Raw genomic sequence first — 26,409 nt, forward strand, 5'->3', positions numbered from 1 at the left:
GGCAGGGCTGGGGCCAAGTCAGTTGTCATCTGGAGCCTTCACCTTTGCACAGCTCTTCGGTCGTTCTTCTTCTTCAGGTTGCCAGGAATCTGAGGATCGAGGTTCAGAAGTGCCTTTAAATACTGAATTTCGGGGAGTTACAGGTACTTGCAGGTAGTAGCCAATGGGCTACTTACCCTTGGGGTGTCTACACCCTTTGTATGACCCCTCCTTTTGGGGCTGGGGCATCCCCTAATCCTATTGGTTAAAATCCCTCCATCCAACATGGAGGATTTTCTTAGGAGGGGGTCACTTCAGCTCGGGACACCTTAGGGGTGGTCCTGGCTGAGAGGGGACACACCTCTCATGCTTCATCATTTTCCAACTGACCTTCCCACCTAAAGTGGGGCTTGGTCTGGGGGGGGCAGGCATCTCCACTAGCTGGTGAGGCCCTGGCTAGCATAACAAAGGGCAGGATTGTGGCCTCTATCCTGAATGCGGTTCCTGCTTGGGGGTATGTGAGAAGCACCTCCACCCCAAACAGGCTTTATTTCTGACCCACGTGAGCACAAAGCACCCACCTCAGGGGTCAGAAACATGTCTGGGAGTGGCAGGCTGGTGCAGACCGGTCAACTGCACACAAGAGAATTGGTCGTTTTTCAGGGGGCAGCTTTAAGATGTCCTCCGAGTGCATTTTACAATAAATCCAGCACTGGTATTAGTATGGGTTTATTATGCTGAGAAGTTTGATATCAAACTTCCTAGCATTCAGTAAAGCCATCATGTAGCTATGGGGATGTATGACATTACAACGCATGCTTTTACATCACATGCCTTTACAACGTGGTTTTTACAATGCAAACCTTTACAACGCATAGCGCTTTGGGGTGCTGGATAGTGAATAGTTTAATTTACTATTCCAACTCCAGTCCCCGTGGAGACTAGGGAAGGTGTTGGACAGTAAATTAAACGTATTCCCTATCCTAGAGCGCCCCCCAACGCAATGCGTTGTAATGGTTTGCGTTGTAAAAGTTGCGTCGTAAAGGCACTGCGTGGTAAAAGTTGCGTTGTAAAGGATGTTTCCCAGCTATGGAGTTCATGATGACAAAATCCCAGCCCATGCACTCATACGGCTTCCCTGCACTCTCAATGTCTAAGAATTGACTTAAGAATGTAGGGGCATATTGCTCAGGCAGTTGTGCCCTCACCTGTGGTATGGAGCACCCCGCCTTAGGGCTGTGAGGCCTGCTAGAGGGGTGACTTACCTATGCCACAGGCAGTAGTTTGTAGGCATCGCAAACAGTGATGTGTGCCATGTTGACTCTTCAGTATTGGCTGCATCAAAACACGCAGTCTGCAGTGGCAGTGTGCATGCGTTTGGTGTGCGGTCTCTGAGGGCGGCACAATACATGCTGCATCCCTTAGAGACTCTCTCTGGTCACAAGGACCTTGGTACCAGGGGCACCTTTTACAAGGGACTTACATGTGGGCCAGAAGTGTGCCAATCGTGGAAACAAAGGTAAGTTGTGGGAAAGAACACAGGCGCTGGAAACCTGATTGGCAGGACCCAGGGCACACTCAGTCAAAGTTGCATTCAGAGTCAGGCAAAAAGTGGGGATAACCATGCAAAAAGGGGCGCTTTCCTACAGTTATAGACTGGCCTCCCAGCCCTTTCAATTCAAAAGCTTCAACTTATACAAAATGCTAATGCAGGCCTGATCCTTACAGCTCCTAAACATTCAAAAGCTACGCCGCTGACCGTTACACTGGCTTCCAATTTAAAACCTGCGTCATCTTCAAGGCACTCTGTGAGTCATATGGTATTGATCCCAATCCAATCAAAACCTATCTGTCCACTTCTCTTGCCCTCTACAAACCTCTTTGCATCTTCAAGTCTTAAAATTAATTTTCGCTGATCATTCGCGGTATAAAAGAAAGTCTCATACAGGAGGCGGAGCCTTTTCTATCAACACTGCTTCCACCCCCCACATTCTACATCATATCATATCAGATCAGATCATATCATATAACATATCATATATCACAACATATATCATATTGTATATCATTTCAGATTATATCATATCATATATCTCATAGCATGTCATATAATATACATTTCATATCAGATCATGCCATATAACTTATCATATCATATATCACCACATATATCCTATGATATCATATATTATATAATACAAATTCATATCATATATCAGATCATAACATATCATATATAATCTCAGGTCATATACCTCATATCATAATATCATATCATATATCAGTGCATGGCATATCATATCATGTCATATCACATATCATATCTGTGAGAAAGTTGGTTTTCTTTTTAGCTGGATTTCTGATGCACTTTGACTTGATGTGCCCTGGGTCCCTGCCAATCAGACTCCCAGGGCCTGTGTTCTTTCCCCAAAACCAAATTGGCATCTCTGGCCAAACGTCAGCCCCTGGTAAATGGCACCACAGGTACCCAGAGCACTGTGACCAGGGAAGACCTCTAAGGACTGCAGCACTTATTGTGCCACCCTTAGGGACCCAGTGCCCTGACACTCACACACTGCCATTGCAGGCTGCGTGTTTTGGTGCAAAACAAAGTAAAGAGTCGACATGGCAGACATCCCTGTGTGCCATGCCCACAAACCCACTGCCCTGGCATACCTCAGTCACCCATCTAGCTGGGTGCACTATGCCAGTGCTGTGGGCACCCCTACAGTACACAGGTCCATTCCTGGGCACTGTTAGTGCAGTGCTGCCATTAAAGAGTATATGGTGCTGGAAGGTTGTCATCACGAACTCCACAGCACCATAATGACTACACTGAAGACTGAGAAGTTTGATATCAAACTTCTCAGCACATTAAACGGTGGGATTTAATGTAAAATGCACAACAGAGGGCAACTTAGAGTTGCACCCTGAAACTAACCCACAACCTGCATCCTGACTGAGAGGCTGCTTAGGTTGCCACTGGGTAGAGAGCCATTCGCTCTCATGGGCCTGCAACAATACACATCCTGGGGCGAGGTGCAAGGCCTCCTCCCTCAGGATGGGCAGGGGAAGCATCAAAGGCCCGCCGCCTTTGTGAGCCTCTCCAGAACACTTGCTGTACTCAGCAACTGGTCTCCACCGGTTCTGACCCCCCACTCTGGCAGGAAGACTGGTGGGAAAACCCAAGTGAGGAAAGTGGTGTGTGCCAGCCTCTGCCAACCCCACCGCTCAGGTGGGGGAGGCGAGGTGAAGCACAACTCCGGGTTGCTGCCATCCTGAGCATGGGAAGCCCTATCTAATCAGAGATAGGCCCCTGCCCCCTCCCACTAAAGAGTGACAGGATAGGGGGTGCACTCACCCCAGGAAAGGGACCCATTGGTCCCTGACCTTTCCCTACCTGTAACACCCCTAAATTTAGTATTTAGGGGCTCCCTAAACCTTCTTTCCTCAGATCCCGATTTTGAAACAAGAAGATGAGCAAGAAGAAAGAAGACCTGCCGTGCAGTTACTAACAAGAGGACGACACCAACTGACTTGGCCCCAGCCCTACAGGCCTGTCGACCTTCGAATCTGCTCCTGCTAAACCCGGCATCTCCTGTGGTCAGCAACCTCGAAAACCCCGCAGGACCCGACTGCCTTGCTCTTCTAAAGACTGGGACTCCCACGAGCAGTGGTTCTGCTCAAACAGCAACAACCCCTGGTGCCAGCCAAGAACCGTGAATCCAGCACACTCTTTACCCGCCGAGCCCGGCCTGTGCCTGAGTGAACAAAGACCACAAGGACGTCCCCCCGGTGACTATGAACACAAATCCAGCACTCAAGGACCCTCCTCGATGCACCTGACGACGCCTGCATCCTGACAGCCAGGGACCCCTCCAACCACGACCAGCTGAGGGTAAGATTTCCTGACACCATAAGACACCCCGGCACTCGGTGCCCCACGGCTCCCTGTGCACAACTCCTGGGTGGCTACCTAACCTACAGTTTCCCAACTTACCTATCGAAGTGGTGGTGGCACCTGAAGAATTTCCGTCCCGAGCTTGCAGCTCCTGTTCGTTTTGCAGCTTTCCCGTTGAAATACATTAGGCGCCCGAAGGCCCAAAAGCACCCAGCACCCACCCCCCGAGTGCCACTGGGAGTGTAGCATCTGTCCTATCTTACTTCCCACTTTCCCTGTGTAAGTGTCCAGGAGCCCAGCTCCCACAGCCGCGTGGCCTGCCTACTAGCAGCCACTAACCAAGGGCCCTCTATCCTCCATAGGATAACATTGGGCTTACTCTCTCTGCACCCGGCGGCCCCTGTGCCGCTGAGGGTGTAACAACTGTACTTACCTGACCCTGGGAGACCACTGAGTCTTACCCCAGAACCTTAACTCTGCCAGTCGAGTACTTACCCAAAGACCGATAACTTGATTTCCTCCTTAGGGTAACATTGGCTAGGTTTCACTTGGAAATTCATCTGTGTTGAGTTTTGCAGCTTTGAAATATTCCTTAAAAATCATCCGATCAACAAAAACGAAATTACTCACCTGTTACCAGGAGAGATCCCAGTGATGGATCTTTGTGCCCAGCACTGACCTGCAAAAGTAATTACAACTGTGATTTTCCAATAACCTGATTTCCTTCCATAGGATAACAATGCTTGGCTTTAACCAGAATTTTTTCTAAGTGTTGATTTTCAGAACATACAAATATTCCTTAAAAATCGCCTGTGTAACAAAAACGATTTCTTTCAACTGTTTACAGGAAATGCACCAGGGCTGAATCCAGGATCCCGCCCTGAGTAAGAAAAACATTAGTAAAGTGACTTTATTGTATTTACTTAAAACGTCCCATTGAGCTCAATGTTATATTGTTTTTAACTTGTGTTGCATATTACAACAACTGTATCTATTGCATTCTAACGTCTATTGCTAAGTACTCAATTGCAACATCTCATTCTAAGAAAGTACTTTTATACCTATTTGTGGTTCTAAAATAACACGACAATATATTTTTATATACAGAACAATTGGTCTACAGTTCAATTCTTGAGTGTGTGAGACAACAAATGCTTTACACTGTCCTCTGATACTGCCTTACTGCTCGACCAAGCTACCACTGTAGAGAGTAAGGTTCTATCTAACTTTAGCCTCTGTCAAACCTCTGGAGACTGTGGACTCTGTGCACACTGTACCTTACTTTGATGCAGTATATACAGAGCCACTTTTTTACAATATCCTATAACATATCATATATATCATATCATATTATATCATGTCATATCATATATCATATCACATAACATATCATATATCATCTCCCATCATATCATATCTTATGTGACTCCCAGTGGTATAGCGAGGGACATGATCTCTCTCTGGACTGATCTGTACCTGTGCTTTGGCATCTGTAATGTCACCTGAGCACCTGTGAATTTTTTTAAGATATCATTAATCGAGGGCAGATGTTCCGACGGACAGACCCCCTCGAGCTGTGGGCCAAGCTGGCAGAGCAGAGACTTCGGTGCGAGTGACAGGAATCAGAGACAGCCCTCAGGTGTCAGTGAGAGTGACAGGAATCAGTGACAGCCCTCAGGTGTCAGTGAGAGTGACAGGAATCAGTGACAGCCCTCAGGTGTCAGTGAGAGTGACATGAATCAGAAACAGCCCTCAGGTGTCAGTGAGAGTGACATGAATCAGAAACAGCCCTCAGGTGTCAGTGAGAGTGACAGGAATCAGAAACAGACCTCAGGTGTCAGTGAGAGTGACATGAATCAGAAACAGCCCTCAGGTGTCAGTGAGAGTGACATGAATCAGAGACAGCCCTCAGGTGTCAGTGAGAGTGACATGAATCAGTGACAGCCCTCAGGTGTCAGTGAGAGTGACAGGAATCAGAAACAGCCCTCAGGTGTCAGTGAGAGTGACAGGAATCAGAAACAGACCTCAGGTGTCAGTGAGAGTGACATGAATCAGAAAAAGCCCTCAGGTGTCAGTGAGAGTGACATGAATCAGAGACAGCCCTCAGGTGTCAGTGAGAGTGACATGAATCAGTGACAGCCCTCAGGTGTCAGTGAGAGTGACAGGAATCAGAAACAGCCCTCAGGTGTCAGTGAGAGTGACATGAATCAGAAACAGCCCTCAGGTGTCAGTGAGAGTGACATGAATCAGAAACAGCCCTCAGGTGTCATTGAGAGTGACAGGAATCAGAAACAGCCCTCAGGTGTCAGTGAGAGTGACATGAATCAGAAACAGCCCTCAGGTGTCAGTGAGAGTGACATGAATCAGAGACAGCCCTCAGGTGTCAGTGAGAGTGACAGGAATCAGAGACAGCCCTCAGGTGTCAGTGAGAGTGACATGAATCAGAGACAGCCCTCAGGTTTCAGTGAGAGTGACATGAATCAGAAACAGCCCTCAGATGTCAGTGAGAGTGACATGAATCAGAAACAGCCCTCAGGTGTCAGTGAGAGTGACATGAATCAGAGACAGCCCTCAGGTGTCAGTGAGAGTGACATGAATCAGTGACAGCCCTCAGGTGTCAGTGAGACTGACATGAATCAGAAACAGCCCTCAGGTGTCAGTGAGAGTGACAGGAATCAGAAACAGCCCTCAGGTGTCAGTGAGAGTGACATGAATCAGAAACAGCCCTCAGGTGTCAGTGAGAGTGACATGAATCAGAGACAGCCCTCAGGTGTCAGTGAGAGTGACATGAATCAGTGACAGCCCTCAGGTGTCAGTGAGAGTGACATGAATCAGTGACAGCCCTCAGGTGTCAGTGAGAGTGACATGAATCAGAAACAGCCCTCAGGTGTCAGTGAGAGTGACATGAATCAGAAACAGCCCTCAGGTGTCAGTGAGAGTGACATGAATCAGAAACAGCCCTCAGGTGTCAGTGAGAGTGACATGAATCAGAGACAGCCCTCAGGTGTCAGTGAGAGTGACATGAATCAGAAATAGCCCTCAGGTGTCAGTGAGAGTGACATGAATCAGAAACAGCCCTCAGGTGTCAGTGAGAGTGACATGAATCAGAAACAGCCCTCAGGTGTCAGTGAGAGTGACAGGAATCAGAGACAGCCCTCAGGTGTCAGTGAGAGTGACAGGAATCAGAGACAGCCCTCAGGTGTCAGTGAGAGTGACATGAATCAGAAACAGCCCTCAGGTGTCAGTGAGAGTGACAGGAATCAGAAACAGCCCTCAGGTGTCAGTGAGAGTGACATGAATCAGTGACAGCCCTCAGGTGTCAGTGAGAGTGACATGAATCAGTGACAGACCTCAGGTGTCAGTGAGAGTGACATGAATCAGAAACAGCCCTCAGGTGTCAGTGAGAGTGACATGAATCAGTGACAGCCCTCCGGTGTCAGTGAGAGTGACATGAATCAGTGAAAGCCCTCAGGTGTCAGTGAGAGTGACATGAATCAGAAACAGCCCTCAGGTGTCAGTGAGAGTGACATGAATCAGAAACAGCCCTCAGGTGTCAGTGAGAGTGACATGAATCAGAAACAGCCCTCAGGTGTCAGTGAGAGTGACATGAATCAGAAACAGCCCTCAGGTGCCAGTGAGAGTGACATGAATCAGAAACAGCCCTCAGGTGTCAGTGAGAGTGACATTAATCAGAAACAGCCCTCAGGTGTCAGTGAGAGTGACAGGAATCAGAGACAGCCCTCAGGTGTCAGTGAGAGTGACAGGAATCAGAGACAGCCCTCAGGTGTCAGTTAGAGTGACATGAATCAGAAACAGCCCTCAGGTATCAGTGAGAGTGACATGAATCAGTGACAGCCCTCAGGTGTCAGTGAGAGTGACATGAATCAGTGACAGCCCTCAGGTGTCAGTGAGAGTGACAGGAATCAGAGACAGCCCTCAGGTGGCAGGGAGAGATGCAGGATCCCGAGAGAGCTCTCAGGTGTCAGTGAGAGTGACATGAATCAGTGACAGCCCTCAGGTGTCAGTGAGAGTGACATGAATCAGTGACAGCCCTCAGGTGTCAGTGAGAGTGACAGGAATCAGAAACAGCCCTCAGGTGTCAGTGAGAGTGACAGGAATCAGAGACAGCCCTCAGGTGTCAGTGAGAGTGACATGAATCAGAAACAGCCCTCAGGTGTCAGTGAGAGTGACATGAATCAGAAACAGCCCTCAGGTGTCAGTGAGAGTGACATGAATCAGTGACAGCCCTCAGGTGTCAGTGAGAGTGACATGAATCAGAAACAGCCCTCAGGTGTCAGTGAGAGTGACATGAATCAGAGACAGCCCTCAGGTGTCAGTGAGAGTGACATGAATCAGTGACAGCCCTCAGGTGTCAGTGAGAGTGACATGAATCAGTGACAGCCCTCAGGTGTCAGTGAGAGTGACATGAATCAGAAACAGCCCTCAGGTGTCAGTGAGAGTGACATGAATCAGAAACAGCCCTCAGGTGTCAGTGAGAGTGACATGAATCAGAGACAGCCCTCAGGTGTCAGTGAGAGTGACATGAATCAGAAACAGCCCTCAGGTGTCAGTGAGAGTGACATGAATCAGTGACAGCCCTCAGGTGTCAGTGAGAGTGACATGAATCAGTGACAGCCCTCAGGTGTCAGTGAGAGTGACATGAATCAGAAACAGCCCTCAGGTGTCAGTGAGAGTGACATGAATCAGTGACAGCCCTCAGGTGTCAGTGAGAGTGACATGAATCAGAAACAGCCCTCAGGTGTCAGTGAGAGTGACAGGAATCAGAAACAGCCCTCAGGTGTCAGTGAGAGTGACATGAATCAGAAAAAGCCCTCAGGTGTCAGTGAGAGTGACATGAATCAGAAACAGCCCTCAGGTGTCAGTGAGAGTGACATGAATCAGTGACAGCCCTCAGGTGTCAGTGAGAGTGACATGAATCAGTGACAGCCCTCAGGTGTCAGTGAGAGTGACATGAATCAGAAACAGCCCTCAGGTGTCAGTGAGAGTGACATGAATCAGTGACAGCCCTCAGGTGTCAGTGAGAGTGACAGGAATCAGAAACAGCCCTCAGGTGTCAGTGAGAGTGACAGGAATCAGAAACAGCCCTCAGGTGTCAGTGAGAGTGACATGAATCAGAAACAGCCCTCAGGTGTCAGTGAGAGTGACATGAATCAGAGACAGCCCTCAGGTGGCAGGGAGAGATGCAGGATCCCGAGAGAGCTCTCAGGTGTCAGTGAGAGTGACATGAATCAGTGACAGCCCTCAGGTGTCAGCCCTCAGGTGTCAGTGAGAGTGACATGAATCAGAGACAGCCCTCAGGTGTCAGCCCTCAGGTGTCAGTGAGAGTGACATGAATCAGTGACAGCCCTCAGGTGTCAGTGAGAGTGACATGAATCAGTGACAGCCCTCAGGTGTCAGTGAGAGTGACATGAACCAGAAACAGCCCTCAGGTGTCAGTGAGAGTGACATGAATCAGTGACAGCCCTCAGGTGTCAGTGAGAGTGACATGAATCAGTGACAGCCCTCAGGTGTCAGTGAGAGTGACAGGAATCAGAAACAGCCCTCAGGTGTCAGTGAGAGTGACAGGAATCAGAGACAGCCCTCAGGTGGCAGGGAGAGATGCAGGATCCCGAGAGAGCTCTCAGGTGTCAGTGAGAGTGACATGAATCAGTGACAGCCCTCAGGTGTCAGTGAGAGTGACATGAATCAGAGACAGCCCTCAGGTGTCAGCCCTCAGGTGTCAGTGAGAGTGACATGAATCAGAGACAGCCCTCAGGTGTCAGCCCTCAGGGGTTAGTGAGAGTGACATGAATCAGAAACAGCCCTCAGGTGTCAGTGAGAGTGACATGAATCAGAAACAGCCCTCAGGTGTCAGTGAGAGTGACATGAATCAGTGACAGCCCTCAGGTGTCAGTGAGAGTGACATGAATCAGTGACAGCCCTCAGGTGTCAGTGAGAGTGACATGAGTCAGAAACAGCCCTCAGGTGTCAGTGAGAGTGACATGAATCAGAAACAGCCCTCAGGTGTCAGTGAGAGTGACATGAATCAGAGACAGCCCTCAGGTGTCAGCCCTCAGGTGTCAGTGAGAGTGACATGAATCAGAGACAGCCCTCAGGTGTCAGTGAGAGTGACATGAATCAGAAACAGCCCTCAGGTGTCAGTGAGAGTGACATGAATCAGAAACAGCCCTCAGGTGTCAGTGAGAGTGACATGAATCAGAAACAGCCCTCAGGTGTCAGTGAGAGTGACATGAATCAGAAACAGCCCTCAGGTGTCAGTGAGAGTGACATGAATCAGAGACAGCCCTCAGGTGTCAGTGAGAGTGACATGAATCAGTGACAGCCCTCAGGTGTCAGTGAGAGTGACATGAATCAGAAACAGCCCTTAGGTGTCAGTGAGAGTGACATGAATCAGAAACAGCCCTCAGGTGTCAGTGAGAGTGACATGAATCAGAAACAGCCCTCAGGTGTCAGTGAGAGTGACATGAATCAGAGACAGCCCTCAGGTGTCAGTGAGAGTGACATGAATCAGTGACAGCCCTCAGGTGTCAGTGAGAGTGACATGAATCAGAAACAGCCCTCAGGTGTCAGTGAGAGTGACATGAATCAGAAACAGCCCTCAGGTGTCAGTGAGAGTGACATGAATCAGTGACAGCCCTCAGGTGTCAGTGAGAGTGACATGAATCAGAGACAGCCCTCAGGTGTCAGTGAGAGTGACATGAATCAGAAACAGCCCTCAGGTGTCAGTGAGAGTGACATGAATCAGAAACAGCCCTCAGGTGTCAGTGAGAGTGACATGAATCAGAAACAGCCCTCAGGTGTCAGTGAGAGTGACAGGAATCAGAGACAGCCCTCAGGTGGCAGGGAGAGATGCAGGATCCCGAGAGAGCTCTCAGGTGTCAGTGAGAGTGACATGAATCAGTGACAGCCCTCAGGTGTCAGCCCTCAGGTGTCAGTGAGAGTGACATGAATCAGAGACAGCCCTCAGGTGTCAGCCCTCAGGTGTCAGTGAGAGTGACATGAATCAGAGACAGCCCTCAGGTGTCAGCCCTCAGGGGTCAGTGAGAGTGACATGAATCAGAAACAGCCCTCAGGTGTCAGTGAGAGTGACATGAATCAGAGACAGCCCTCAGGTGTCAGTGAGAGTGACATGAATCAGTGACAGCCCTCAGGTGTCAGTGAGAGTGACATGAATCAGTGACAGCCCTCAGGTGTCAGTGAGAGTGACATGAATCAGAAACAGCCCTCAGGTGTCAGTGAGAGTGACATGAATCAGAAACAGCCCTCAGGTGTCAGTGAGAGTGACATGAATCAGAAACAGCCCTCAGGTGTCAGTGAGAGTGACAGGAATCAGAAACAGCCCTCAGGTGTCAGTGAGAGTGACAGGAATCAGAGACAGCCCTCAGTTGGCAGGGAGAGATGCAGGATCCCGAGAGAGCTCTCAGGTGTCAGTGAGAGTGACATGAATCAGTGACAGCCCTCAGGTGTCAGTGAGAGTGACATGAATCAGTGACAGCCCTCAGGTGTCAGTGAGAGTGACAGGAATCAGAAACAGCCCTCAGGTGTCAGTGAGAGTGACAGGAATCAGAAACAGCCCTCAGGTGTCAGTGAGAGTGACATGAATCAGTGACAGCCCTCAGGTGTCAGTGAGAGTGACATGAATCAGTGACAGCCCTCAGGTGTCAGTGAGAGTGACATGAATCAGAAACAGCCCTCAGGTGTCAGTGAGAGTGACATGAATCAGAAACAGCCCTCAGGTGTCAGTGAGAGTGACATGAATCAGAGACAGCCCTCAGGTGTCAGTGAGAGTGACATGAATCAGAAACAGCCCTCAGGTGTCAGTGAGAGTGACATGAATCAGTGACAGCCCTCAGGTGTCAGTGAGAGTGACAGGAATCAGAAACATCTCTAAGATGTCATTGAGAGTGGCAGGCACCAGGGAGACCGAGGGCCGCACTGATGCCAGAAGGGTGGCGGTTGGGGGTCTGGGTGGGTCAGGGATTGTTAAGGAGGTCTCAAAATATGTGAAATAAACAGGCAAGCATTTACTTGCATGTTAATAAATGCCTGCCTGTTTATTTAACCTTTTTTTTTCTGAATATTAGTGTTCAACAACTAAACAGAAGTTTGTGCTGCTGTTCATCAGGGGGGCCACATGTAAAGGTCAAGAGGGCCGCAGCGCCCCCTGGGCCGTACTTTGCGTATCACTGCTCTATACATACCTTTTTTGCAACTTTTAATATAAAATAAATGAATAAACGTTTTATTTAGGTGTGATTTTATATAGATAAATCTTTATAATAAATCTTTAAAAAACGAATGGGAATTTAATATACTTAAATTAATTAATTATTTCTTTAAAAATTAAGTTAACAATGCTGTAGCATTTTTTTTAAATGCTGTTCTACCATTAAAATAAATATATCATACCAATTTATAATAATATTTCACTTAAATATTTGTAATATTGTTTTTCACATTTAATAAACCTTTTTAATTTTCCCTATACCTAAGCTTAGGGAGATTTCAAATTAAGATTTAGTTGCTGGTTCTCGCTCATTTGACCTCAGCAAATTCGATTACGACTCGTTTAAAATGAGAAACATTCTATGTTAGAGATTTCTTTGTTTCATCAGTTGGAGTCACCATGGTTCTTTTAATCCGAGGAACTTGTAACGGGGTGCTTCTAAACCTGCATCTGTCTTCTTCAACTGCGGCTGCTGCACCAGCACCGAATCTCTTGGCCCGATTCCGAGACGTTAGCGGCGTCTGGAATCGGAACAATCTTTCATTCGTTGGCTCTTCTGTCAAGCTCTACTGCTTCGTTATGCTTATTGGCTTAGAATTATAGAGGCTTTGTTGTAATAGTAGCTCAAGTATTAATTTGAATCCTGTGGTTGTATGAGGAGGCACTCGGTAGCTATACAACATTGGACACCCTGACTGGTGCCGCAAGAATTGCCGCCATTTTGATCTTTGTCTAGGCTTTTCAATGAAAGCCATACATTACTCAACAGTGCTGTTTGTTTGAGGGAAACTGGGGTAGTTTTTAAGTGATTGATGCTCATACAACTCACAAGATACTATTTCTCACTCCTTTCTCAAATTTTGTGGCAGAGTTAACATGTCTCCATTTCTTTGTGTGAATTACTTTATAATTACTTCTTGTATGGTTGCAACATCTTTATTTTCTTCTCCGCATCCTCTCATTCCTTCTGCGATTGACTCTCGGAGTATGGAATGTATGTGCTCTTCTGCTGGCGTTTGATTTTTCTCTGACTCGTCTCTATCGTAAGGCGGTGGATGACGTGACGCATTATCAGATGAATGATCTTATAGTCATGGCCATTAAGCCTTGGTGGCAGGCCATTCTTTGTGTTTCCAGGCCTTGTGAGCAGTGTTTGCTTGCCTGTTACTATGGCTTCCGATAAATAAATAGATGATAACATTCACAAGCCCTTACCAAAGCCAGACCTTCTGTTTCCGCTTGAGAGGAAGCGTTCTCTTGTTCAGTCAAACTCTGTCCTGCGTATCGAAGGATGCATCTTGGCGAATCTCTGCCTGGTCTATGTTGAGCCAGTATTGCTCCAAAGCCAACTGGACTAGCATCAACAGTCAGTCTTTGGCGCAGCTGCGGATCAAAATAAGCCATGGGCTTTGCAGATGAATCCGGCTCTTTTATCTCGTACAACACTTCATTACACCCTTCAGTCCAGCTGAATACATGTCCCTTCTTCGGCTGTTATCTAAACGGTGCGCTAATTGCGACACATTGGGGTATTAATCTCGCACCATAATTTTGCATTGCTAAAAAATAGAACATATATCAGATACATCATTTGACCTTTCAATTTCCTCAATTGTTTATACTTTACTCAGGTCTGGTTTCATTCCTTCCTTTGAAAATATGTGCCCAAAACATGCCAACTCTTTCTTTTCAACCTCCCGCTTTTCCTCATTCAATGTTAATCCTGCATTCAGGAGCCTTCGGCGCACTTCATTTATTGCATATCACATTCCTCTTGCGTCTTCCTAGATATGAGGTTATTGTATATCTCACTATAACGCAGGGTGTTTTTTACAGGTCTTGTTATTTCCCTGATAGGTTCTTGGAAATTGTCTGCGGTTGATGATGTATGAAAATCCACTCTTCCGTAGTAAAATAATGCTCACACCGTTATGAAGACGGTTATGTACCATGATTGTTCGTCTGACTCTAGTTGCAGGAAGCTTCTAATGTCTCCTAGTAATAAACCTTCTCTCTCTAATGCCGTGTTTTGGGCGCGAAGATCAACACAGTCTCAAAGTTTGTAACTTCCTTTTTTTGGGTCTGCAACTATTGGGGAGACCCGTGGTGTTGGCCCCGATGCTGTCTAAACTGTATCCTCTTCCAATAAACTCTGTAATTCTTCCGCTGCTTTTTTCAAAAGATGTATTGGTAGAAGTTTGAGGCTTTGAGCTACTAGATGAACTACTTCATTGTTATGCAAATTTATTTGTGAATCCTTTAATTTTCCCAGGCCTTGAAAGAAGAGTTGTGGAGATTACTGTATTATCTGATGTTCCTCAGGTATTTTGAATGTCACATCACTGAGTCCCATAAGGTGTGCAGATTTTAATAGGCCCAGACCTGGTATGTCGCCTCTGAGTACATGTATCTGTACTTCAGATGCCACCTTTGCATGAGTTACTGTTTCTTGAAATGTGCCCCGATTCTCAACCGTATGTTTTGCCCCCCATTGGAAAACATTGTTAATTGGCTTATTGTCCATTCTTTTATACTGTCTAACACAATCTTTGCCGTAATGTTAGAAACATTAATGTTAGATGGTTTATTGTCGATTCTTTCATACTGTCTAACACAAACTTTGCCGTAATGTTAGAAACATTAATGTTAGATGGTTTATTGTCGATTCATTTATAATGTCTAGCACAAACTTTGCCGTAATGTTGGAAACATTAAAGTTAGATGGTTTATTGTCCATTCTTTCATAATGTCTAACACAAACTTTGCCGTAATGTTGGAAACATAAATGTTAGATGGTATGTTGTCCATTCGTTCATACTGTCTAACACAAACTTTGACGTAAAGTAAAGTCCACATTTGTAAAGCGCACAATCACCCGTAAGGGTCTCTAGGCGCTGGGGGGCCGTCGGGAAGATTAAGCGAGCTATTGCCCAGAGTCACATGGTGCTGGGCTAACCTGCCGCCGGAGCCGGGGATCGAACCGTGGTCCCCAGATTCCAGCGTCAGTCGCCCTGGCCGCGGCGCCACACCTCTTCGACGTAATGTTGGAAACATTAAAGTTAGATGGTTTATTGTCCATTCTTTCATACTGTCTAACACAAACTTTGCCGTAATGTTGGAAACATTAATGTTAGATGGTGTGTTGTCCATTCGTTCATACTGTCTAACACAAACTTTGACGTAATGTTGGAAACATTAATGTTAGATGGTTTATTGTCCATTCTTTCATACTGTCTAACACAAACTTTGCCGTAATGTTGGAAACATTAATGTTAGATGGTGTGTTGTCCATTCTTTCATACTGTCTAACACAAACATTGCCGTAATGTTGGAAACATTAATGTTAGATGGTGTATTGTCCATTCTTTTATACTGTCTAAAATAAACTTTGCCGTAATGTTAGAAACATTAATGTTAGATGGTGTATCGTCCATTCTTTCATACTGTCTAACACAAACTTTGCGGTAATGTTAGAAACATTAATGTTAGATGGTTTATTGTCCATTCTTTCATATGTCTAACACAAACTTTGCCGTAATGTTGAAAACATTAATGTTAGATGGTGTGTTGTCCATTCGTTCATACTGTCTAACACAAACTTTGCCGTAATGTTGGAAACATTAATGTTAGATGGTTTATTGTCCATTCCTTTACATGGTCTAACACAAACTTTGCATTATGTTGTCCTGTTTGTAATTTCGCAGAAGATATTTTTTCTTTACTCCAATACATTAAATGAATCTGTTCTTCCTCTTCATCTTCTATCAAATAAAGACGCTCTATATGGTTAATTTGACAACACATCTTCCATGTCACTTTCCACTTGCCTTCTGTATTGAATATCTCCTCTTGCTTCTTTGCCATACCGCATGTTTTCTGTTATTTTCTCAAACACTCCTTTGGTCTTACATACAGACACTTGCTGCATTCTTGTGCCTTTGCCCAACAGGTTCCTGGATGTGGAAATGTTAACCCCTTTTTCTAGCACATTGTGTTCTCCTGCTATGGTCTTCTGGGTATTTCTGGACTTTCCTTCTCCTTCACTTCATGAGTCACATTTCTTGTGTCTTCCTGATTCTTCCAGATTCCATACCTCTGGCATGTGCTTCAGCTCCATCGGTAACTTTGTCTTGAACGCGGTGGTCCGACATTCTTCAACCATGCGTTCTTGTTGCTTACACATTGTTAAACTTATGAAACTAACAATGCATTGCCAACTTTCACAATAATGTTGCAAAGTCATTCACAGATTAATTTTGTTCTTGACACACTGCATTAAAACATATCGTTCATAATCAGTATTACTTTGGGGTTGGAAGTATTCATTTAGCTTTTTTATGTATCTATTTGTTGTGATGAATTCGTGGACAACAGCTTTTCCCTATTATCTTCCATGAAATCTATGAACAAGGCTTTGGCCTCTCATGAGTGCACCTTTCGCAGGTTGGTTGAAGATAGAGATGGAATCTGTATCTCCACTTCTCCTATCGTGGACCTAACGTCAGGAGGTCTTACTTGTCAAATGGAGGTGGTCTCCTGAATGTACAGCTTGTTATGCTTTCTTCCTCACTTTGCAGCGCATCGACGCTGGTGACACTGATGTTATTTCACCGTTCATAGGTGCTGTTTCACACATTGTCCTTCTATTGTCTCACGTTTGTATTTCTTGTTTTCTCTTCTTAAATCCTTTTCTGTTATTTTAGTGTATCCAATTGTACATATTCTCTTATTTGTTGTGATACATGCTTATTTGTTTCTATTTTTCTTCTCATTATTTGCTTTTCTAGGTAAATGCACTTGTACTTCCTTTTTCATCCACTCTTATCGCTCTGACATGCACCTCATTGTTTCCTAGTTTCTCCCTTTCCTTAGTTATGATCGCTTTCACCGCAGTGTCTTCAGCCGCCACCTTGGTAATAGGCTTGAGCTCGTCTTTGCGCTTGCCAGTAACTTTTATATCACGTACTCTGAAACGCACTAACATTGGGGTCTTGTGTGCACATCTTTGCTATTAACAGGTCTTTGCTTACTGCTTTTTTTTAAATAATTCGGATTTGAATGATTTCTGGAGTACAGCACTGATGATTCTAGCAATTCAGCTGTGACAGTTTAAAATCATGGCAAGCATTTTGTGGTGAGTTTAATTTGTCACTGTGCGCTTCCCTTCACCTCTAATTTCTTGTGCATTCACTTAGTTCTGACAAATGATGTTTTTCGATGTTCATATCAATGTTAACTACTTCTTTCTGACAAGTTGCACCTGGTACACAAAAGCCTTGAAAAAGTATCTTAGACGAAACATGTGTCAGCTATACCCATCCCTACCAAAGTGGGCTTCGACAACAACTGTAGCAGCATCTGTCTGTCAGTCAGTTGTTGGGTCAAAATATGTGTTTATTTAGACCTTAGTCTTTAAACGTTTACACAGTATAAAAGTTTTGTATGAAATAGAATTATTACATAAAAATTATAAAACCATATCTATACCCACAGCGGGTAGCCTAAGATTCCATCAGATATGTACACCAAAAAAAAGCTCAGACACTTGCTAAAAATGTGCTCACAGACAATAAAAATCGCCCCAAGAATGCATGTTCAATAGTAAATTGGCTCTTGCCACCTTTCTCTGATACCCTATTTTTGTAAAATTGGTCTCAACAATCTTTTTTGTTGTGTAAAATCCACAAACAATATAGTAAAATGTGCATTAAATCTCCTTTTATGTTAAGACCACACTGACACATTTTGTCCTCGTCTTAAAAAGAACCCTGTGCTTGAGAAATGGAAACCTGATTAATGCCGCATCTACATTTTAGGAGGCTCGATCTCAGATCTGCATTTGGTAAATAGAGGACTGTTTCCTCCTACAGCCTCGAGGTCATCGGAGGGGATGAAGATTTCTTGTTCTGTAGATATCTCAGGTGGCCATCCGGGGCATGCTTTTGTCAGCGTTCAAATCTCGGCTTCACGAACTTTTGATGGGTCGGTCACACAGCTTTATATTGCCAATTTCTTGCATAGATCATCGATCCTTGCCCTGGTAGATTTTGCCCAATATAACTCGCTTTGAATAATTTCGGTTTCACAAGGTGTCGATATTTTTGGGAGCTAAGCCCTATCTATTCTGGACCAGAATGTTAGCGTTTCCGCAGAAGCTAAATAGCTCCAAGCAGTTTGGGAAATTTCTGTCCTAATAGCCTGGATCATAGTAGAGGGAGAGTAATCTTTTTAAACATGTACCCTCTTTGAGAACCCGATTTTTTATCCCACGTATACAGAGTACCTCCACACCATATTGAAACTAGGCCTGGGCGCAGGTTGGAGAGTTCCGCAAAAGTGAGTAAAAACCTCCGCCACGCCTTGCAGAGTTCGGCAAGCGGTGGAGTGTGTTAGGTCACGTCGTTCGTGCTGATTTTTAGCACCGGGTGTTTGTCCCACGCTGGAAAATCAGCGCAAACGACACCATGCGCTGCTCAAAGAGGGCGCTGCTTCTTTCTGACGCTCGAGTAGATTTTCTATTCGAGCGGCAGCTTCCTCAATGCAAACGGATGGTTTCTCAACACGAGCTGTTGCGACCATCCGCGAGCACCTGCGTTGAGAAATCTCGCTGGGAAGTGGTTTAGGGTGCCCAAAACTCCACAAACTCCATGAACGGAGCGGAGCGAAGGTCACTGCCCAGGCCTAATTGGACCTGTGGCCGTATCATCCCCTAATAGGCCGACAATACCGGTCCTAGAGAGGGACCCCCATACATTTTATCAATTTTCTTGAGTACCACTACTGAAGAAACTGCATCGAATCAATGTGCTTTTTCCCCGACAGGTTCCTCACGAATCACATCACCTAAGTACTTGTAGCTATTAATGTTCTAAATTTTAAGCCTTATTTAGAAACCAATGAAATTTTACTTTCTTGTTCATGAATTGTTTCAATATCTACATCTGGTTGTTTTCTGTGACATTGCTGGTCCTGTCATCAAAAGGACTGTGTTACGTATGCTTCTGTAACAAAAGCTAACACTTATGGAAATGGTAACATAAAGCTCTGTAAACATAACAAGTAAACAAGTGCCACATTTAGAACCTTCATAAGTTGGACCCTAAGTACCGGAAGGAGCTGGCAGGCACTTGGTCGACAAATTGTTCCATGCGTAGATCGCTCAGGCAACAGGGAGAGCGATCCGGCTTTGGAAGCAGCAGGCAATGGGGTGAGCTCTCCGGCACGAACCAGAGTTACATGGCACCGTGAGGAGGTCTGAGGCACAGGAGGGAGGTATCAAGTGCATGGAAATCAGTGCCTCACATACAGGCATAAATACATACATACATGCAGGCATACATACATATATACATACATACATACATGCAAGCATACACACATATATACATACATACATACATACCTACATACACACATTCAGGCATACACACATACATACATACATGAATGCATACATACACACATGCATACATACACACCTACAAGTATGCATACATACATACCTACATACATACATACATACATATAGGCATACACACATACATACATATATACATACATACATACATGCAAGCATACACACATATATATATATATACATACATACATACCTACATACACACATTCAGGCATACACACATACATACATACATGAATGCATACATACACACATGCATACATACACACCTACATGTATGCATACATACATACATACAGGCATACACACATACATACATATATACATACATACATACATGCAAGCATACACACATATATACATACATACATACCTACATACACACATTCAGACATACACACATACATACATGAATGCATACATACACACATGCATACATACACACCTACATGTAGGCATACATACATACCTACATACATACATACATGCAGGCATACACACATACACACATACATACATACATGCAAGCATACACACATACATACATACATACATGCAGGCATACACACATACATACATACATACATGCATGAATGCATACATACATACCTACATGCATTCATACGTACATACATACATGCAGGCATACACACATACATACATGCAGGCATACATACATACACACATAGCTCTTAGGCATCAGGCCTAACATCTAGGCACAAGCAAGAGCTCGCAGGCCATTGGTAGAGAGATCCCGCCACGGGGAGCGCTCTGAAGGAGTGGGCTAGGCTCTCCGGCACTAGGTGAATCTCTCAGGCACTGGTCTGAGCTCTCAGGCAGTGTGCAGAGCTCTAAGGGACTGGACAGAAGATTCAGGAACCAGAAACAGTTCTCAGTCACAGGGCTAAGCGCTCAAGCACTAGATAGATTTTTTTTATTTTTATTTATTTATTTATACATTTTTATATAGTGCGGACTTTACCCGAAGGCGTCAGAGCGCTTCACAATTAGGAACAGAAATTAAACATAATGAGAAACATTACAAAAGAACAGATCACTCAGGCACATCTCTCACTCCCTTTATTTACTCCACAATGGCCCACAGTGATAGAAAGACAGCCAATACAGTCATACACTGCCATCTGTTGTACTGGCAGCCCGTCTTCTATTTCTACAAACCGTAATGGAAATAAAAGAAGGGCTTCCTCCTAGACGGTGTGCATGCTGTTCCATGGCGGGGACAAATGTTGAATCGAAAGAGAGCTCTGGGAGAAGATGCTTGTATGCATGACAAAAAATAAATGGAGAAAAAGATAAAATGTAACTCCCTCTACACTCCTGCCTCAGGCCAACACCCGCTGCATGCTCAGTGCTCTGAAAAAAACATTCCGTACACCTGAGCAACCGGGGACTTGCCTGGATACGCTCCGCCCCATCAAGGGGCGTGAGTAAATGGGTTGACTGGTGGTACACATAATGTTAGGGGTAATCCCCCAAAATGGTGAGCACCGATTGGTTAGGGCCACGTTGCAATTTGGCTCTTCAGGTGGGCAGGGCAGCTTAGGGGTGTCACTGCTGCCTGCGCTTGGATCGCCCGTAAGTTGACCCGCCATGTTGGCATATTTATTATGCAAATAAACCTGCAGCAATGTTTTCTCCATCAATGTGTCTTGTGTGTTCTTAACCCGTTTGTTGCTTCGAACGTTCTGCGCCAGTGCTGAACGTTCTAAGAAACGGGTGCGGCCGCGTCGACCAACGGACATGCTCAGCACTGGCAAGGTAGTGCTTGCGGCGACCGTTGGCCGACGGCAGCACTAAAGGGGTTAATTATGAGATTGCTGTGTTTGCGGGATGGGTATGTTGCTGATATTGGCACTAAGGCCAACACCTGCTGCATGCTCAGTGCTCTGAAAAAAACATTCCGGCTGACACTTATTCCTTTTTTTACCAACAAAGCACTGTTTAAACATGTGAGCAGCAGCTTACCTGTAACTGCCAGGGCGGCCATTTATCATGATTTACATATGTATACATCACCAGGCAGTGCTTACCCAGACACTGTCCACACTGTGCAAGTGAGGCCCCCGTCCCGACCTCCTAACACCCATCCCCATACAGCGTGGAGGCAGCTCTCACCTGGGTGAAGTGATGGGCAGAGGGAGGCCACCCCTCTTCCAGACCACCTGGGGGGCAGGTGACCCCTGGACCTCGCAGGGCAGCAGAATCTGCATCCCCAGCACTCCCACCAGCTTGATCGGCCCTGGCGCCTCTTGCACGTCCTGCGATTGGCTGCCGCTGATCCTCGGTTTGGCTAGAAGAGGAAAACAATGAGAAAAACAATGGGCACATGGATTAGGCCACTGACGTGCAGGTCTGAAGGTCTGGGCGTGACCCCCCTGTACTACAGAGGCTGGGGCTCCACTCTGCCTGCATCATGTGCCCGGCGGCCATGCCATGTGGGCATCCAACACTGTTAGCAGGGCCACTGGGATCATGCGGCAGGAGAGGGCCAGATTGTGCGGCAGGGTTAAGTAAATTATGCGGCAAGGAAAGACACATTATGCGGCATAATGCAGCACACTTTGTAATAGTATTACTACATTATTTCGTCATTTTGAAACTTGGGAACACTGTCTGGGCATTGGCTGTACCTCATTACTGTCATTTCAATACCCAAATATAGCAATAAGAAGCAAAAAGGTGACAAGTTCAGCTTTGCAAAGAGCCTTTCACTGCACGGCGATACGTGTCTCTGCGTTCTTATAACTTTCGAACTGTTTGAGCTAGAAACCATTTATTTTGTTAATATCAGCAGATTAAGTGGCAGATGATGGGTTATGTGTCAAATGCGGCAAATCGAATAGTTTTCTTACCTGTCGGTGTAGTTTTGCAGCTTGAAGATCTTTCTGGATTCACTATGCTGTGCATTATTCCGCGGTCTTGTGGTTGGGTCCGGATTCGTAGTCTTTTCTTTGTGTTTTTTTTTTTTTTTTTTTCTTTGCCCAGGTGGGCGTCGGCGTCACACCCCCTTTGGGTGTATTTCCGGTGACGTCGGCATGCTTCCTGCGGAAGCTCCCACTCTTGGGCGCCATCTTCGGGTTCTTTTTTTCCGTGTTTCTTTCGTTTCCGAAGTAATGGCAATGTTCTTCTTAGTTTGTATTTACCGCTTTGTACTTTCAAAGTCTATTCTTTAGTTAACCACCTCTTCTCTCTCCAGCCTCATCTTTCTGGCGGAGGTGGGTGGGTTCGCTAGTGAATCCAGAAAGATCTTCAAGCTGCAAAACTACACCGACAGGTAAGAAAACTATTCGTTTTGCAGCGTGAATCTTTCTGGATTCACTATGCTGTGCATAGATTTTGTAGCGGTTTCTCATCTCTGTGGCGGCTGGGTGGAAGATGAGCGTTGGGTGTTGAATATGTGCTGTAGCACCTTCTGTCCCACTTGAGCTTCCTTGTTCATTTGTATGTCCACACAGTAGTGCTTCGTGAACGTGTGCACCGAAGCCCATGTTGCCGCCAGGCATATGTCCTCTATGGGTGTGTTAGCCAGGAAGGCTATTGTAGCGCCCTTCTTCCTGGTGGAGTGGGCACGTGTCCCCTCAGCCAGTTCCTGTCCTGCCCGTTTGTGGCAGAGTTGGATTGTTTGTGCGATCCATCGTGCAATGGTCCTTTTGGTTACTGCTTTGCCCATGAAGCTGTTTGCGAAGGACACAAAAAACTGTTTCGTTTTCCTGTGCCCCTTTGTCCTTTCAATGTAGTGCATGACTGCCCTTCTGGCGTCCAGGGTGTGCAGAGCTCTCTCTGCGCTGGTTGTGGGTTTTTGGAAAAAACTCGGTATCTGTATAGACTGGTTCATGTGAAAATTGGATACCACCTTCGGCATGAAGTGTGGGTCAGTCCTCATCACAACTCTATCGTTGTGTATTTGTATGTATGGTTCTTGTAGCGTCAGCGCTTGAAGCTCGCTTACTCTGCGTAAGGACGTTATCGCAACCAGGAAGGCTGTTTTCATAGTTAGCATCTTTAGGGAGGCCTTGTGAAGTGGTTCAAAGGGCTCTTTCATGAGTTCCGTTAGGACTGTGTTCAAGTTCCATGCAGGTGGCGGCACCCGCTTGGGTGGCGCGATCCTTTTCGCTCCTTCTAGGAATCTCTTCACCACCTGTGATGTGAAGAAGCTCCTGCACGTTTCTCCCCTTGTGTAGGCTACTATCGCTGCCAAGTGAACTCTTAACGAGGATGAGCTAAGGTTCTTCTCCAGTAAGTGCGTCAGGTACCTTAGCACTGTGGAGTCCCTCTTCATCTTATTGTGGAGTCTTTCCTGTCTGCACCATATTGTGAATCTTTTCCATTTCGCAACGTAGCACTTTCGAGTGCTGGGCCTTCGTGCCTCCCGAAGTACCCTCAGGGTGCTTTCTGGTAGTCTCAAATGTGCGAACTCTATGTCCTCAGGAGCCACGCTACTAGGCTCATGCTCTCCGGCTCTGGATGCAGTACCTCTCCGTTCTGCATGGACAGTAGATCTTTCCTCCTGCTGAATCTGTGGGGTGCACACTGTGTCATCTCCATGATCTGCGAGTACCAGGTCTGCCTCGCCCACTGCGGTGCGACCAGTATCAGTGTCATGTTGCTCGCTCTGCATTTGCTCAGTACTCTGTGCATCAGTGGTATCGGGGGAAAGGCGTAGGCAAATGTCCTTGACCAATCTATCCATAGGGCATTCCCCAGTGTCCCCTCCTCGGGCTGCCTGGATGCGAAGTTTTGGCATTTTGCATTCTGGCGTGTGGCAAACAGGTCCACCGATGGTGTCCCCCACCTGTCGAACAGGTATCTTGTCTCCTGAGCATTGAGCTCCCACTCGTGGGATGCCAATGTCTGCCTGCTGAGCCAATCGGCTTGTATGTTGTCCTTCCCTGGTAGGTGTATGGCTAGCAGGTCTATCTTGAGAGGGATGGCCCATCTCCATATCTCCTGCGCCAGCGTTGAAAGCGGTGCGGACTGTGTGCCCCCCTGCTTGTTGATGTAGAACATCGCAGTGGTGTTGTCTGTTTGTATCAATACCTTGTGCTTGTACAGTCTTGTTTGAAAGGCCTTCAGTGCAAGGAAGATTGTCTTCAATTCTAAGTAATTGATGTGCTTTGTGGCATCCGTCGGTGTCCACAGTCCCCTCACCTTGAGCTCCTCCATGTGAGCGCCCCATCCCTTCAGGGATGCGTCTGTGGTGATGGTCACTGTTGGCGTTGGGGGCGTTAGAGGCTTTCCCCTTGCTATGTTCTCCATGGTCCACCATGTCATCTCCTTCTGCACTGCGTGCGTTACAACCACTAGATCCTCCCAACTGCCTGTAGCTTGTGACCATTGCTCCTGTAGCCATTCTTGAATGGGTCTCATGTGGAGTCGTACATTCGGTACCAGGTGGATGCATGATGCCATCATCCCCATGATCTTGCTCGCCGTCCTCACTGTCCGAGCTTGTCCCTTCCGGTAGAGGCGAGTTTCCTTCACCAGCGCCCTCGCCCTCTTCTCGCTGGGGAACACCTTGCCCTGTAAGGTGTTGATCTGTGCTCCCAGGAAGATCTTCACTTGTTCCGGCTCCATTGATGATTTCTTCCAATGGATGGAGAACCCCAGGTTTATGAGCGTGCTGGTCACTGTATGTGCGTGCAGCTTGCATTTCTGGTATGAGTTTGCTTTCACCAGCCAGTCGTCCAGGTAAGGGTATACATGTATTCCCTGCCTTCTTAGGTGCGCTGCGACTGCTGCGAGGCACTTTGTGAAAACTCTTGGTGCCGATTTTAGACCGAAGGCCAGTGTCGTGAACTGGTAGTGGCTTTCTCCGACGGTGAACCTGAGCATGTGCTTGTGCTTCCTGTTCATTGGGATGTGCAGGTATGCGTCTTTGAGGTCTATAGTGACCATGAAGTCCCCGGTCTGCAACTGTGGGAGCACCTCTTGCAGGGAGGTCATTTTGAATTTTTGCGTTCTTATGAATTTGTTCACGAACCGTAAATCGAGAATGGGCCTCATTGTCTCGTCTACTTTTGGTACCAGGAAGTATGTTGAGTATACTCCTGTGTTTCTTTCCTTGAAGGGTACCCTTTCTATGGCCTGCTTCCGCAGGAGTTCTTTTGCTTCTTCCTGAAGGCACTGCAGCTGCTTGCTTGCTAGCGGCTTTCTTCTTGGTTTTCTGCTTGTTGGCCTCGCCTCCAACTCTATGCAGTATCCGAATTGGATAATGTTGAGGATCCATTTGTCTGATGTGATTCCTCTCCACTCCTGGAGGTGGAATCTTAATCTTCCTCCCACTGGTGTCCTGTGGTCGTAGGTGTCTAGTTTGTCTTGACCCATCTGTACGTGCTGCCCCCTGGGATCTTTTTTGTGGGTGGGCACACGGATTTTTTTGAAGTCACTTGGAGGTGGGCTGCTGGCCCCCTCTCCTATTTTGTCCCCGTCCATTTCTCCCTCGAAAGGACTGGCCTCTTTGTTGGTACTGCCAGGGCTGTTTCTGATGGCCCTGCTGACCCTGCGAGTCTGCCTGGTGCGTTTGCTGGAAAGCCTGGTGTGATGTACCTGGCTGGTTTCCGCCTCTTCCGCCGGGCCTCCGTGACGGGGTGCCCCTCTTGTTCCCTCTGAACTGCAATGCTCCCATGGATCTTGCTGTTTCGTTATCCTTCTTAAGTTGGCTGAGTTGCTCATCAACTGTTTGTCCGAAAAGCGTACTGCCGTTGAACGGTGTGTTCAGGATGCTGTGTTGCACCTCCGGTTTGAAACCGGATATCCTGAGCCAGGCGTGTCTCCTTTCCGTGACGCCCATCATCATGAGCCTGCTGGCGGTGTCTGCCCCATCCAGGGCCGTCTTAAGGCAAG

General features: G+C 46.5%; 1 protein-coding gene across 1 annotated transcript in view; it reads right to left on the reverse strand.

Moving 5' to 3' along the window:
• Positions 1 to 26,409, reverse strand: part of HMCN2 (hemicentin 2) — a 761,275-nt gene that overhangs the window by 442,632 nt on the left and 292,234 nt on the right. The window contains exon 22 of the mRNA XM_078646218.1: positions 21,682 to 21,856. Coding sequence (XP_078502344.1) covers positions 21,682 to 21,856 — 175 coding nt within the window. The remainder of the gene's footprint in view (positions 1 to 21,681; positions 21,857 to 26,409) is intronic.

Source organism: Lissotriton helveticus, chromosome 5_1 (assembly GCF_964261635.1).
Source record: "Lissotriton helveticus chromosome 5_1, aLisHel1.1, whole genome shotgun sequence".
Classification (NCBI taxonomy): Eukaryota; Metazoa; Chordata; class Amphibia; order Caudata; family Salamandridae; genus Lissotriton; species Lissotriton helveticus.